We start from the raw sequence: 13,794 nt of genomic DNA, 5'->3' as shown, positions 1-13,794 counted from the left end.
TGAAATTACATGGATGGTACGCCTTCTTAAAGATCTTGGCTTCCCAGTTCTTGAACCAGTCACTCTCCACTGTGATAATCAATCTGCCATCTACATAGCCAAGAACCCAGTATTCCATGAAAGAACAAAACACATTGCTATAGATTGTCATTTCACAAGAGAAAAGGTAATGGAAGGTCTCATACAACTAACCTATCTACCAACTTCTTCTCAAATAGCTGACATATTCACCAAAATTCTTCCTTCACACCAATTCAACAAACTTATGACCAATCTTGGCATGCTATCTCAGCCAAGATTGAGGGGGGGTGTTAAGAATACTACTTATATCAATGAACATATCACATAATTTCCTTTTTTACCCTTATTATTTCTTGTCAAGTATTATGTATACCCCCTTTTCTTGTTTTTGTAAGATTTGAATTGGATTAGCTTTCTTTCAATATATTTCAGAATGGTTGCTCTGTTTGCTTTTCTTCCTCTTTAACAAAACAAGTAGAAGCTCTTTTACCCAAATCTCTTCCCAATAATTGAATAGCCGTAAAAAAAATACTTTCCTTCTATCAAATTCCATCAAAACACCTACAAGCTCTCAAATCTCCCCTATTTCTTTTCAATCTACAAAACTAAAGCGTCACAGGTTAAACTTGAATTAATTAAAGGTAAAAGTTATTCCTTTTTTTTAATTATTTGCGACTTAAAATTTTTTCCGAATCACGTCCACAAAAGTATCAAAGTCTACGAGCCAAAACACAAGATTCAAATCATTTTGGTGATCAAAATTCTGTGATTTAATTCGAAAGCCGTAGACATTGATACTTTGGTGGCCATAATTCGAAAAAAAAAATAATAAAGCTGTAATTCGCAAAAATACTTTATTAATATTATTTTTTTTTCTTGATTTTAAGACTAAACCCTATTTTTTTTCCTTCATTTGTAAGTCATGTTCAGACAAATCTTCTTCAATTGAAAATTGTCATATCATTTATATCCTCCTCAATTCAACACAAGGTAATGTTTTGATGGATAAATGTATCTTATTTGTTTTTTATTTGCACTTTCGATTTAGGGTCAGTTTACTTAGGGTTTATAAATCGTTTAGAATTTCTATTTGATTGTGGTTTGTCCTTGTAATATGCTATTGATCGTGGATTTGATTGTGATTATAAAATTGTGGATTCGACTGTGATTGGAGTTATGTCTAATTCATAGAAAATGATCATTTTTCGCGTGATTATGTAATGTAATTGGAACAAACATATTTGAACAAATGTTAATTATGTTGGTGGGGAACGTAAATTGTTTGTTTGCAATTTGTACATGGCCTTGGATAAAGTAAACTTCATATATGTTCAAGAATTGGGATTGACTCAACAACTAGGAGTATGAATTTGAGTTTTAAATATGGGGTGAATGGAATACTTTTAATATATCCTATTAACTATTAAGGATGATGATGAGGCATTAGCGACTATGTGGGAGCATGTGAAGTCCTTATGATAATCTTTCTTTAAAGTTATATCAAAAAGAGGAAGCTTTCGGGAACCAAAGTGAACACGCTAGAAGCACAACAAGCTTTGTTACTGACTTCATCTAGTCTTCTGCTAAACATTTAGATAAAATTAACATGCTATGTCAAGGTGACAATGAGGGATGATCACTAGGGATGAGCATGGGTCAGGTCCAGGTAGACCCAAATATGAGCCGAGTCTAGGGTAGGTACATAATTGATTTTGATAGGTTCCAAGTGAAGTTACTAACAATATAACATTATTCTATGAATCTTCAACATATGGGTCCAAGTGAAGTACTACCTTATTAGGCTCTCTATTGAACACCAAACCTAACCATTCTAATTGGAATCATATCCACTCAAAGAACTGATAATTGTAGAGCATAAAAACTCATTTTTACAGGGTAGTAACAAACTCCAAAATGTGTCAAAACAAATCTTACAAAACATAGAATTTAGAGCCGAAACTACTTTAAATGCCAGATTCAATTCAGTACATGATGGATAAACTTCAAAATTTAGTAAAATAGTAAAATTAAAAGATGAAAACTAAGAGATATATACTTACCTAAAATTAGCTCCAACAAACGTAGTTTCTTTAACAATTGTAAAATTGGGAAAGCATTCACTCAACAAAAAAACATAGAATGAATATGGCGATTTAGGAAGAAAACATGTAGAAAAAAACAATGGCAAATAAGGAAATGAAATGAAAAAGAAACATTAAAATCACACTTAAAAAGGTCAAGGAATCTACCTTGAAATGGAAGATAAAGGAATGAGCATCCAAGTTCAAGGATTATGGATGAGCAAGTAAAATTGAGGAGGTTATGGCTTAATGAAGGAGATACTGAAATGTGTTGTATAAAATGACTCTTAAATGAGAAACTATTTTCTTCCCCCTCTACATGGGCAGTTGTTTTTAATTAATCATCAATAATAATCAATAATCATCGATCAAATATGCTAATGAAAAAACGACTTGGTACATGTGTTATGCTCTCATTAAAAAATGTTCCGCCTTTTTTCTATTGTTGACATGGAAACTTTTGATGATAATCATCGATAAAAAGGTTCCCTTAACTTACAGTGGGGCAAAGATTTGAGTTCTTGGTTAAAATTTTTAACTAGTTCCCAAACTTGGATTTTAATATCCAGAGATGCTACATTGTTTTGCATTTTTATGGGATAAGCTGGTCTTATGTGTTCTCTATACAGTGAATCAATTTTTCAATGAGATAGTTAGGTTATATTGTCATAATAGACTTGAATACAACTGTAGTGTTGGTAAATAATGATCTGGATTTCCATCTTGTCTAGTTTGGTTTTAAAAGTTGACTGGAATCTGGTTAATTTAGTTTAAAATCAATATCGGATGGTCTTTGTTTCTCATAATGTGCCAAATTCTCATAATGTGATTGGGTTTAGTGAATCAATATAGTTTCTTATAAGATTTGGCTGATTTCAACTTTGTTCACTATTCTGGATCCGAGTTTTATGTTTCTGACATATGTTGACTCTTCTAGTCATGAGTCATGACCTTATGTTGTTTGCTATTGCAAAATTTTGATTGTTTGTCACTATCAAGATTGAAGTGCATTATACCCTACTAGATTGTCTAACGAAACAAGTTGAGTCTGGTGATTATCGTGTAGAAATTTCTTGTATCATATAATTCTTTAGGAAGCTTTCCCCCTTTTTGTGTACTATCTTTTCTTAATAACCTCTATACTCTTAGAAATGATATGCTAATAGTTCCCTGAAGATTTTCCTAGATTGTTTATAGGAAATCTGCTGATACCTATAGGTTTGTCTCTATTATGTCTTTCATCCCCCTTGTTGCTGCTCGAGGGTCGACATAAGGCTGCCCAGAATAATAATCTATTTGGGCCTGTTGCGCAATCCACATAGATTGGAGACGTGTTTCAAGGTTATACATGTCTCCATCATACGAATCCTGAAATGTCTGCAGATTGTCGTCTAAACAATCAAGTAGACCATCCATCTCTCCAAACTTGATCTCCATGTTGGAGAACCTCTCATCGTACGGTTGATACTAGTTATGACCGGAATCTACAGCGAGACTAGGATTACTGTAAACGTGCTCCTCGGAGAGAACATAGCCTTCCTTCTCCTCGTCTTAGTCTATACAATTACGAGCAGACACAGGGGCTTGCTCAATAGGGTGCTAAAGGGAATATGCGAGGGTGCGGATGCACAGCATTTCAACTGTGTCATCGTCCCTCACATCAAACAAGGTCTCAGGGATGGGAGGAAGACTAACTATACGCCCATTGGGGATCACTAGAGATCAGGTGTAGGGTTGACGATATTGAATGAATCGCACCCTACGCAATGTGGGCTTATCATAAAAAAAGGTATTGGTGGTGGCTAGCTTGGGGGCATTATGTTGTTGATTATATAATATTCTGTTTTAGGATTTATAGTATTATTCATTTGATGTTAACAAATTTTATGTATTTGTTACGTTGATTATATGATATTTTCTTATACATTTGCAATTTTTATTTTTCTGAAGCATCGATAAAAAAATCTACACGAATTGTAAACCCCATTTATTTCTCGTAAATGGAAAAGAGCAAATCAAGCAATATTGGTTTCAGGGGATTGCTTAAGATGAAGCCTTTAAGGTTTCAACTTGGTATAATTGCATTCTTGGTGACCCATTTTGACGCTATAAATCGGATCCAGTGCTTGCCAAACCAGCCAAACTACAACATAACAACAAATGTTTTTTTAACATCTTTGGCTTGTCCTTGAACCCCGATAAGAAATTAAATACTCCATCCAAGAAATCTGACAACAACGTTGTATGCACGTGTGTGCATGACTTAGTGTAAAAGACAAAACTTCATCGTAGACTATAGTTCTTTTCAAAACTGCAAAAAGCGTAAAGATAAAAAATAAATACTCCCTTCGTTTCTTAATGAAGTTCCCATAAGGAATGTTCACGGGAATTAAAAAAATAGAATCTTTTAAATAGTAAAAATATTATTTTATTGTTATGATCTAATTCTATCAATTTTGGTCCTGCCCCTTATCGATCCAAGGTAGATCCCGATTCTAACCTTGATAGTCAGTTACTAACAAATGTTAGTGGTGTGCAGTACATTTATAAAACATTTTTCATAAAAGATTATTCGTCAATATATTTTCAACATGCAACTCCTAAGACAAGAGGCCATCATACAAAGACCATAAAACCAGAGTAGGATAGCAAAGCTTCTCCACCAGTCTCCATATTTTAAATATAAGACGGCTGCAGAAATCTAAAACAATACATGATATTTGTTTTTGCATGTACTAACACAACACAACACATCACACATTATATTGACGTAGCTTAACCTGGATAATATTAACTACCCCATTTTTAATTGTCAACCAACGCACACAGTTCACTACTTCAATCAAGAAGTGCCTTTTAAAGAGAGCAAAACAGCTTAGTAGCTAAACAAATACCATAGAAAAGCCTCAGAAAATGTCTCAACTCCTTATTTATCTACAGCAGTAGAAAATGCCAAACTCGGTAGCAAAATCCTGGTAAAACCACTTGACCGGCTTACATAGCATCAGCTCAGCAAACACAATGCATGGTACCATCAGATTGTTCCAGAAAGTTGCTCGCGCAGCTGGAATTAGGGCTACCGATTTCAATACCATCATCAAAATCCAACAGAGTGAAAGCAGCAAACTTGTTTGATGGTGGTACCCTATTGGCATCCGAAAAGGAGTCCAAACACTTATCAGAATTTCCGCCCATGTTGCGGTGTTGTTTCTTATCTTTCGATGCACTTGCTCCCCCACGTGCATTCTTACTCTTCTGCTTGCTCTTTCCATGTTTCTTGTTGCTCTTTAACTGAAGCCGAGACTTTTTCTTTGGATAGTGAGATAAGGAAGTTGGTACAGGATCATACACATCAGGTGCCCAAGATACACTCAGCTTCCTAGGAGAAACACCTTCCTTCTCTCGGCCACCTTTCATAGCAGAGACGAGCTTGTTTGCAGTCGGAAGAGACTGAGAGCGCGTACAAGACTTATTTTCTGGCTGAGATTCAGGTGCATTTTCCTCTTTAACCGCAATAGGGAAAGTAGCGCTCTTGTGCAAGCACTTACAAGATGATGCATTAGAGCCTTCCGGATCTAGGTTACTGTCACCTGATCCTGTGCTTTCATCCTCCAGACTGCTACTGCCATAATCTGAAGGTAGCTTGCTGCTGATTTCCAGGTTCTCATTATTCACTGCTAGAGTATCATGAAGTGCATTTTGAAGTTCCTCTATAGTTTCAATTCCAGTAACACGGCAAGCATGCTGCTTCTTCACGGCAAAAGACTGTTCATCTGTAGCACTACCGTCAACATGAACAATGTCCATCGGAATAAGAGCCAGGGAACTGAAAACACAAAGTTCGTATAGCAAAGAAAACACAGAATTGGCCTAAAATAGAAGTAGAAAAAATCTTCTAAGACTATTGTAACGATGAAAATGCAGATCAAACACCTCCCAGTGAGTAATCCCGATTTATCTCTAAGATTTCAGCAAGAAACAGGGGGAAACCAAAAACACAAGGAAAGGAAGACAAAAGTGGACAAAATAGTGAATCACAGAATAAGCCTAATGTTAACTAAGATTACCACGCCGATCACTTTTTTCAAGATGTTTCAAACGATGGGAACATAAAAAACTATGCAAAGAAGTAGCCAACAGAATGGAAGGGACAATAGGAAATATAGTGAGCACCGAACGCATTGTGTTCCGATGCTCTTCGACCCCCCCTCGGGAAAAGTAAACACCCAAATACAACAGAACTAGTGTCTGTTCAAGATCCTTGTTATTAGAAATAAGGTGTCAATTTCTCACTAGAGGTAGACAAGTTACTCAGCAGCTTATATTCTCTCCAAAGGTAGCATATTCCTTCAGCTTGAGGTATTGAATAGTTAATTCTATCACAATCTGCCAATAAGAATAAGAATGCATAAAATTTTAAATTTAGAAAATATCAAAAATTTAAAGTACAATCAACAAATTTCAGGTCACAAAGAGAATAGAGAGAAAAAGAATAATCAACGGTGAGAATTGTCCCAAAACATGCAAGTAAGTAGACCTCAGCAATTATCTAGAGATTGAATCATCATCAAAAGGTTAATAATATTAATATGCATCAGGCAGAAAGGCATCCAAAAACAAGCGATTTACTTTAACATTATTGGTTAAGCAAAATTAGTAATTGATAAGTCCTAAGATTTGCTTAGCTAAGGTACTTCATATTAGTTATAGCTTCAACTTATTTATGGTCTTTATTAAGAGGATGGTAAATATAATCCACAAGCTTAAAAACACAAATGCACAACCAATTGAAGCGATGTGTGACTCCATCAACAACTATCCTAAAATGCACCGAGCAGTTAAATACTAAAATCAAACAAACATAGCACAAATAACATCCTAATACACCATTCAAAAAAGTAATACAACCTAGGTTAAAGAGAAATATGGATGCAGATGAAGCAATCAAAACCTGCAACAGATTCAAGGCTTGAAGCTAGAGCCTCTGGTGCATCCCTTTTGTTTTGCAAATTAAAAAACTCATGGGAGCCGGAGCAAGACCAAGACAACTAGATGCCAGCACAGACCAAACATAAGACAAGTGCTTCACCAAATAAATTCATAAAATAACTAAATGACTGTTATTCATTGAGTCATGAGGCTCAAGAGAAGAAAAGCTAGGTTAATTGAACAATTTAAGTAACTTATAACATACCCAATGTCGATTGTCATATTATTTATTTTTCTCAGGACAGTTTGCATATTTGTCTACAAATAACCAAACAAAAAACATATTTCCAACCAAATAAACAAAGGAAAGAGTATGCAGAATCATTCTCTAATCAACTAGACAACATGAGGAATACCAATGAAATGAACTCTTTGTAAATGGTAACAGGGAATTTAATTTATCTTTGCAGAGAACCGGATATTAATACAAGGCAAATATTCTTATTGGGATAACACACATCTAAGTTATCTCCATGTAAAAGTGGATGTATTACCATGCCAACGAAATTCTTGGGAGTACTTATATTGTATATATTGTAAGTTAGAGATCAAAACATCAGGATAGGTTTGCATAAAATTAATCTTTTAATTTTGTAATAATGTATAGCCATAACCAACCAACCCCCTCCCAATACCCTAAAAACAAAATACCCACACAATCGAGTATCAACCACAGATTAGATATAAGGGAAGGTACATGAAACCAAACAGCATAGATATAAATGAGCCAACAATAACTACAGATAATGACTTAAAAATCACAAGTAAATAAGTGTTACAACGATCCAATCCAGGGAAAGATCCTTCCGTTTTTCTTCAGTTGAACAAATACAAACAAAGAATTATCAATAACTTAAATTCATCAAATATGCTATCCAAAAGCATTGCTAGTCCATCACATTCACAAACTTCAGGTAATATATCTGGAATTGAAGGGCCTATTTTAGCTATAAATAACTATATAGCTTGTTAAAAATAAACTGAAAGAAAACAAGCTCTTTCATTGATAAATCGAAGCAATCATCAATAAGATTTCAACATCATAACAACACACACAAAAAACAAAAAACAAAAACCTACTAACATAATCAAAAACAAATAAGTTCAGCAATCAAGCGCAACAAGAATCAGTGATTCAATTTTCGCAACCAGAATCTTTCGCATAAATTAGGTATAGCATCACCAAAAAGAAACCCCAATTTAATTGAAAAAAAGGGGGAAAATAAGAGAACAAACCTCACCAAGATCGATTTGAAAGGATGAGAAAGAAATAAGAGCATAGCAGCGAAAATCTTCACAAAAAAATGCATTGTCAATGGAGTCATTAAAGGAAAAATCTAGGGTTTGGGGTTTCTGTCTTGTACTTGAATATTAGGAGAATGTTTATCTTGTTGATGAGGAAAGGGAAAGCATAAATAGAAAATTCCTATTTATGGGTACCTTTTGGATCTGTCGGATGCAATATGCTATTTATATAGGGTCAGTGGCGGATCTAGGGTTCAGAGTCCCCTGAGGCACCAACAAATGGACGGGATTTCGACAAAGGTTCATTTGTAAAATTAACAACTAAAATATTTTTTATTTCGACAAAATGACTTGTAGAAGCGCAATGATCCCAAGAGAAAGCCAAAGTAATATAAAAGGTAACGAAGGAACTACAATGGTTCAAATTTACAATGAAAACATAGTCCAACAGAATACAATATAAAGTAACAAACAATCTACAATTGCTTTCGCCTAGTTTTCATATTTTGGAATCTATGTACAGTAGCATCAATACTAACATTGAGAAACAAATTCTTCTCTAAAAAGGTAACTAAACTATCATTCAACAATTACCTTTGAAACCATTGACAGAACATCATCTTAACAGTACTAGATAAACACAGTGTTGTATGTTCATTGTTTTACTACAATTCAGCATTCTTGGAACTTCAACCAAATCTAAACCCATCATTTTTTTGAAAGAAAAATCTAAACCCATCATTAGTCCTTAATCTTTCATACCTAACATAATAATTAAATTTATTTAACAGAGCAAACAGTGATTTTTCCTACTTCAATGACCATACAACAATTAACATTGAAAAATAAAAAGTTGAAACTTCCCTCAACCACGAACATTGCATTGGGAAATAATTTACCCTTTATCATCTCATAAAACCAGTAAGAACATTCAAGCACATTCACAATTATTTAATTATTCAATTATTCAAAGAAGATAAACAAAAAAATCAAACAAAATCAATTATTCAAGTTTAGTAAACACACTACAAATATTCAATTATTCAAATAACAAAAAAAAAAAAAAAAGAAAAAACACTAACAAAATTCAAGAATCAAGATTAAGATTAAGATTTAAAAGTACAACATCAAGCCTCAAGATTAAGATTAAAGATTAGAACATTAAGACTAAGATTGAGAGTAAAAATACCTTAAAAAATCAAAATTTTGATTTTTTAAGTTTTTGTTAATGAATGTGAAATAGGAACCACCGAACCAGGGTTATTTGATTAACAATCCTACTCCTACTCTATCATCTATTCAAATTACAAACACATTAACAATTTAACATTTAACAAATTTTCAATCAGTCAAACAGCATAAACAAAAAAAAATCAAGAAACAACATTCTAACAAAATTAAAAAATCAAGATTTAAAAATAAATGTTAAAACAAGTCAACGAGAATAAGAATTTAAGATTAACACTAAGATTAAAGATTAGAACAAGATTAATATTAGGGTTTAGGATAAAAGAGTGAAAATACCTTAAACAAAATCAAAAATTTCCATTTTTAGGGATTAGGGTTTGAAAACCTTCGACTCTTCGAGTTCGACTGTGTTCGAATCTAGGCTTCGAGCAACCCACAGCAGTACCGATAACGTCAAAGCACCAGGCAGCAGCGGCGGAAGGCGCCTGTGATGGAGCAGCAGCCTGCGGTGGCGTGGGGCGGGAGTGCGGCAGCGACAGTGGAGGAAGAGTTTGTGTAGAGTTTTTAGGTTTAGAGTGAAAGAGAGCTGAGAGCCAGAGAGGGAGTAATTGAGTAAATGAGACTGAACTAACAAGCCCCTGTTTTCGATTTTTTTTTAAAATTACGTGGGGCACGTGCCCGGGGGGCCCGTAGGTAGATCCGCCATTGTATAGGATAATAGTCAAATGGGATATTATTGTAACTTGCAAGTTGTAACAATCAACATTATTAGAGTCTATTTCCAAAATATTGCAAAATAAAAAAATAATTCCCACTTTGCATTATTTGGGAAAGTATTTCCCACAATATCGTCCACGTGGAAAATTTAATTTTTTTTTTCAGATAAAACCGCCATCTGAAGTGGCGGTTTGCCTTAACCACAAAAACGCCATCTGAAGTGGCGGTTTGGTCCAGGTAAACCGCCACTTCATGTGGCGGTTTGCTTGTGACTTTTTTTTTTTTTTTCTTTGCCTTAAGTTTTTTTTTTCTTTCCTTTTAAAATAGTGAACGCAACATGCATTAAACTAGTTCAATACCATCTATTACATAATAATCAATTACGAACCGGATTGTTTTGAAAAAAAATAATTATGAAACTAATGCAAAGATATATTACAATTATGGAAACTCATACAAGAAGTTCAAGTCGTATAAGAATATACAAAGCTTGTTAAACTACAACCCCCGACCCCTTTTGTTTTGCACACCGGTCGATGAGATGGTGTGAACTCGTCAACCTCCGCTACTGGGCCCGGCATCGCCATGATCGCTGAAACATACATAAGTGTTATTAAAATCATTTAAATATTATCAGATTGAACATGTTGTTACAAAATTTAAAAAAAAACATACTTTGTTGACCTTCGAGGGCATGTTTTCTTATTATGACCACTACATCCACAAAAGGTACACGAGTTACGAGGACGCTTCAACGGTGCATCCATTTCGTTCCGTATACGAGTTGATCGCGGACGACCCTTTGCACGCTTCGTTGAGGGATCTGGAACAACTGTAGGACCATTCCAAGGATCGCAAGTGAACATGTCTGGAACGGGCATGAAAGACTTCTTATATGTCGATACGTATTTTGTAGTGCGAAATGAAGGGTCCACAAAAGCATCGTACGATATGTTACGAGCTCGACATACTGCAAGAACATGTGAGCACGGTAACTTGAAGATGGTTGGTTTCTGACATGTGCATGATGTTGCTGTGAGGTCAACCATGTAGGATTTTTCACCTTTTCCTGCTATCCTATTGCCACAACCAGTGGTGACCTCGAATATCCCACGCACTGTGTCATATATCCTAACATCATGAAAGCGTGCTTTTTCAGCATTCTTATCAATCGTATCACTTGGTTTCTTCGCATACACATGTCCACTATCTAATCTGCTTCTCCCTAAATCCCTCCTTGTGGCAAAGTATTCGTTTACCCGGTAGAATGTCATCCTAACTAATGAAGTGATTGGGAGTGACCTGGCCCCTTTCATAACGCCGTTGAACGCTTCAGACATGTTTGTAGTTCTCACTCCATATCGATGCCCACCGTCATGAATCAAAGTCCATTGGCGCTCGGGAATAGAACCATCCACTAAGTACTTGTACGCGTCCTCATTAAGCTCTTTAAGGCGATTCATGTAGAAATTATACTTCCGAATCTTTGTCTGTTTAGAAGCTTTTCCAAATAAGTTCTTAACCGCTATGTTTTTAAACTTCTTATGCACGTTTGAAGCTAGATGACGTTTACAAAACCGATGGAATGCATATGGTTCTTCCCAACCTTTTCCAACTCTGTTCATTGCATGCAAAATTCCCTTGTGACGATCAGATATAACACATAAGCCGTCCCTCTTAGTGACATAATGCCTTATACAATCCAAGAACCAACTCCATGTGTCGTTGCTCTCTCCCTCCACAACGGCAAAGGCAAGTGGGAACAACTGAGAATTTGCATCTATGGACATACCAATCATAAGTGTGCCTCTGTACTTTCCGTACAAATGTGTACCATCTATAGAAATAAGGGGACGACAGTGGGGAAAACCCTTAATGGATGGTCCGAAAGCCCAGAATTTATTAAACAATCAATGTATTTATAACTTCAATTGAAAACAATAATGAACAAAATATTCAATTTGCAAATTGAAATGAATTAGGGTTATGTTATTACCTTAAATGATGATGAATATGAACAAGTAAAGAAGGAGAAGATGAGAATGTAGTTGATTAATTTAGTTAAATGAGAGGAATTGTGAATATGAAGTAAATGAGAATTGAAGAATTTTTTTTTTTAGATAACCGACAGCAACGAAGGGAAGGAAGCAAATGAAATGAGTGAAGAAAAAGAACAGATACTGCCATTTTGTACAGGTATAAAACCGCCACTTCAAGTGGCGGTTTACCCAAAATTTTTTTTTTTTTTTAAAATAAAAAAATTACCAAACCGCCATTTCATCTGGCGATTTTCTTCAATTCCCTAAACAAAACCGCTACCTCAAGTAGCGGTTATATTAAAAATTAAAAAAAAAAATTTTCAAAATAATCCTACGTGGACGGTAAAGTGGGAATTACTTTCCCATTTTAAGCAAAGTGGGAATTATTTTTTTATTTTGCAATATTGTGGGAATAGACTCACATTATTAGGTGGTTTGATTTTTTTATAATTTGAATAAAATCTCAATATTGATGATTGCTAATAAAAATTTAAAGTTTGAGTTTTTTGTCAACACTTATCTTTGATATTTTATTTGATTTTTTTACTTTTTCTTTTTTTTGTCATGAAAATAATTAGATAAAGCATTGCTATAATTAAAAAGGAAAATACTCATTTAAAATTTCATCTATAATATTGTTAAAAAATTTAACATCAAAGAAACTAATTAACAAAAATCTTGGTTGAATACCAAAAAAAAATATAATTTTTACAAAGTAATAAGAAAATCAAAACAAAAGATGTCCAAATTAAAAAGTAATTAAGTTGAATTAAAAATATTTAAGTAATTGAAATCAAGAATAATAAAACTTATATTAAATAACAAAGTCGCTAATCAGAGCAGCGGTTCATATTAATTCATCCATGTTGCACAACACTAAATCAAAGATATAATATATAGCCCGATTACTTTAAAAAGTAGATTTAACGTACATAGAGGTTGAACATTAAAAAATTGTAACTCTTTATAACAAATTTGGATGAGTTTAATGCATGATGAATATAATGCATGAATGAATTATAAAATGAAACATGTGGAAAAACACAGACAATTTATGGCAATAAGTGATGAACCAAATTTAAATACTAAAATGATTATTATAAAATACTAATAGGAATATAGAGTTTCCTTGAAATGTTATCATGGATTATGGAATGGTGGCTAGAAAAGAATTAGTGCATTTCTTAGTCTAAAACTTAAGATGGAGATTAATCAAACAATAGAACCTTGTGAACCCAAAACAACATAGTGAGTTCTATATAGACATAATTAAATAATGTACTATATGTTTTGGAAATTTAAGCTGGATTAATACTAGTTAAAACTCTTATATTGTTGGTGAAGGCATGGTGCTGTAAAAAATTTTGACGGTGGTGCCGTAGAGACAGCTAAAAGGTTATATTGTTGGTGGTAATCTACCATCTGGTATATGTGGTGGCAGAGTCGTCTTGAAAAATTCATAGTCCTATGCAAAATTTTTATTTTGCGTTTTATTTATAGTTAACATATTTCTG

The 13,794-nt window shown here is 34.1% G+C and overlaps 1 protein-coding gene across 2 annotated transcripts; it reads right to left on the bottom strand.

Moving 5' to 3' along the window:
- Positions 1-4,724: 4,724 nt before the first annotated feature.
- Positions 4,725-10,163, bottom strand: LOC130810393 (uncharacterized). 2 transcript variants are annotated; one of them, XM_057676435.1, is made up of 2 exons: positions 9,861-10,163; positions 4,725-5,928 (listed from the first exon to the last, which is right to left on the bottom strand). In XM_057676435.1, the coding sequence occupies exon 2, from the start codon at positions 5,907-5,909 to the stop codon at positions 5,112-5,114; it is 798 nt and encodes a 265-aa protein (XP_057532418.1). In that variant the 5' UTR covers positions 5,910-5,928; positions 9,861-10,163; the 3' UTR covers positions 4,725-5,111. The 2 variants fall into 2 exon arrangements, with proteins under 2 accessions (XP_057532418.1, XP_057532417.1); XM_057676434.1 differs by having other exon boundaries at positions 4,725-6,488; positions 9,861-10,162.
- Between the last annotated feature and the right edge of the window lie 3,631 nt (positions 10,164-13,794).

This window comes from Amaranthus tricolor, chromosome 4 (assembly GCF_026212465.1).
Source record: "Amaranthus tricolor cultivar Red isolate AtriRed21 chromosome 4, ASM2621246v1, whole genome shotgun sequence".
NCBI classification, from domain to species: domain Eukaryota; kingdom Viridiplantae; phylum Streptophyta; class Magnoliopsida; order Caryophyllales; family Amaranthaceae; genus Amaranthus; species Amaranthus tricolor.
This window is presented reverse-complemented; position numbering and strand designations above follow the sequence as displayed.

Bases quoted from the DNA above. Each gene is read 5' to 3' on its own strand.
- LOC130810393 (XM_057676435.1), bottom strand. From the start codon at position 5,909: ATGGACATTGTTCATGTTGACGGTAGTGCTACAGATGAACAGTCTTTT.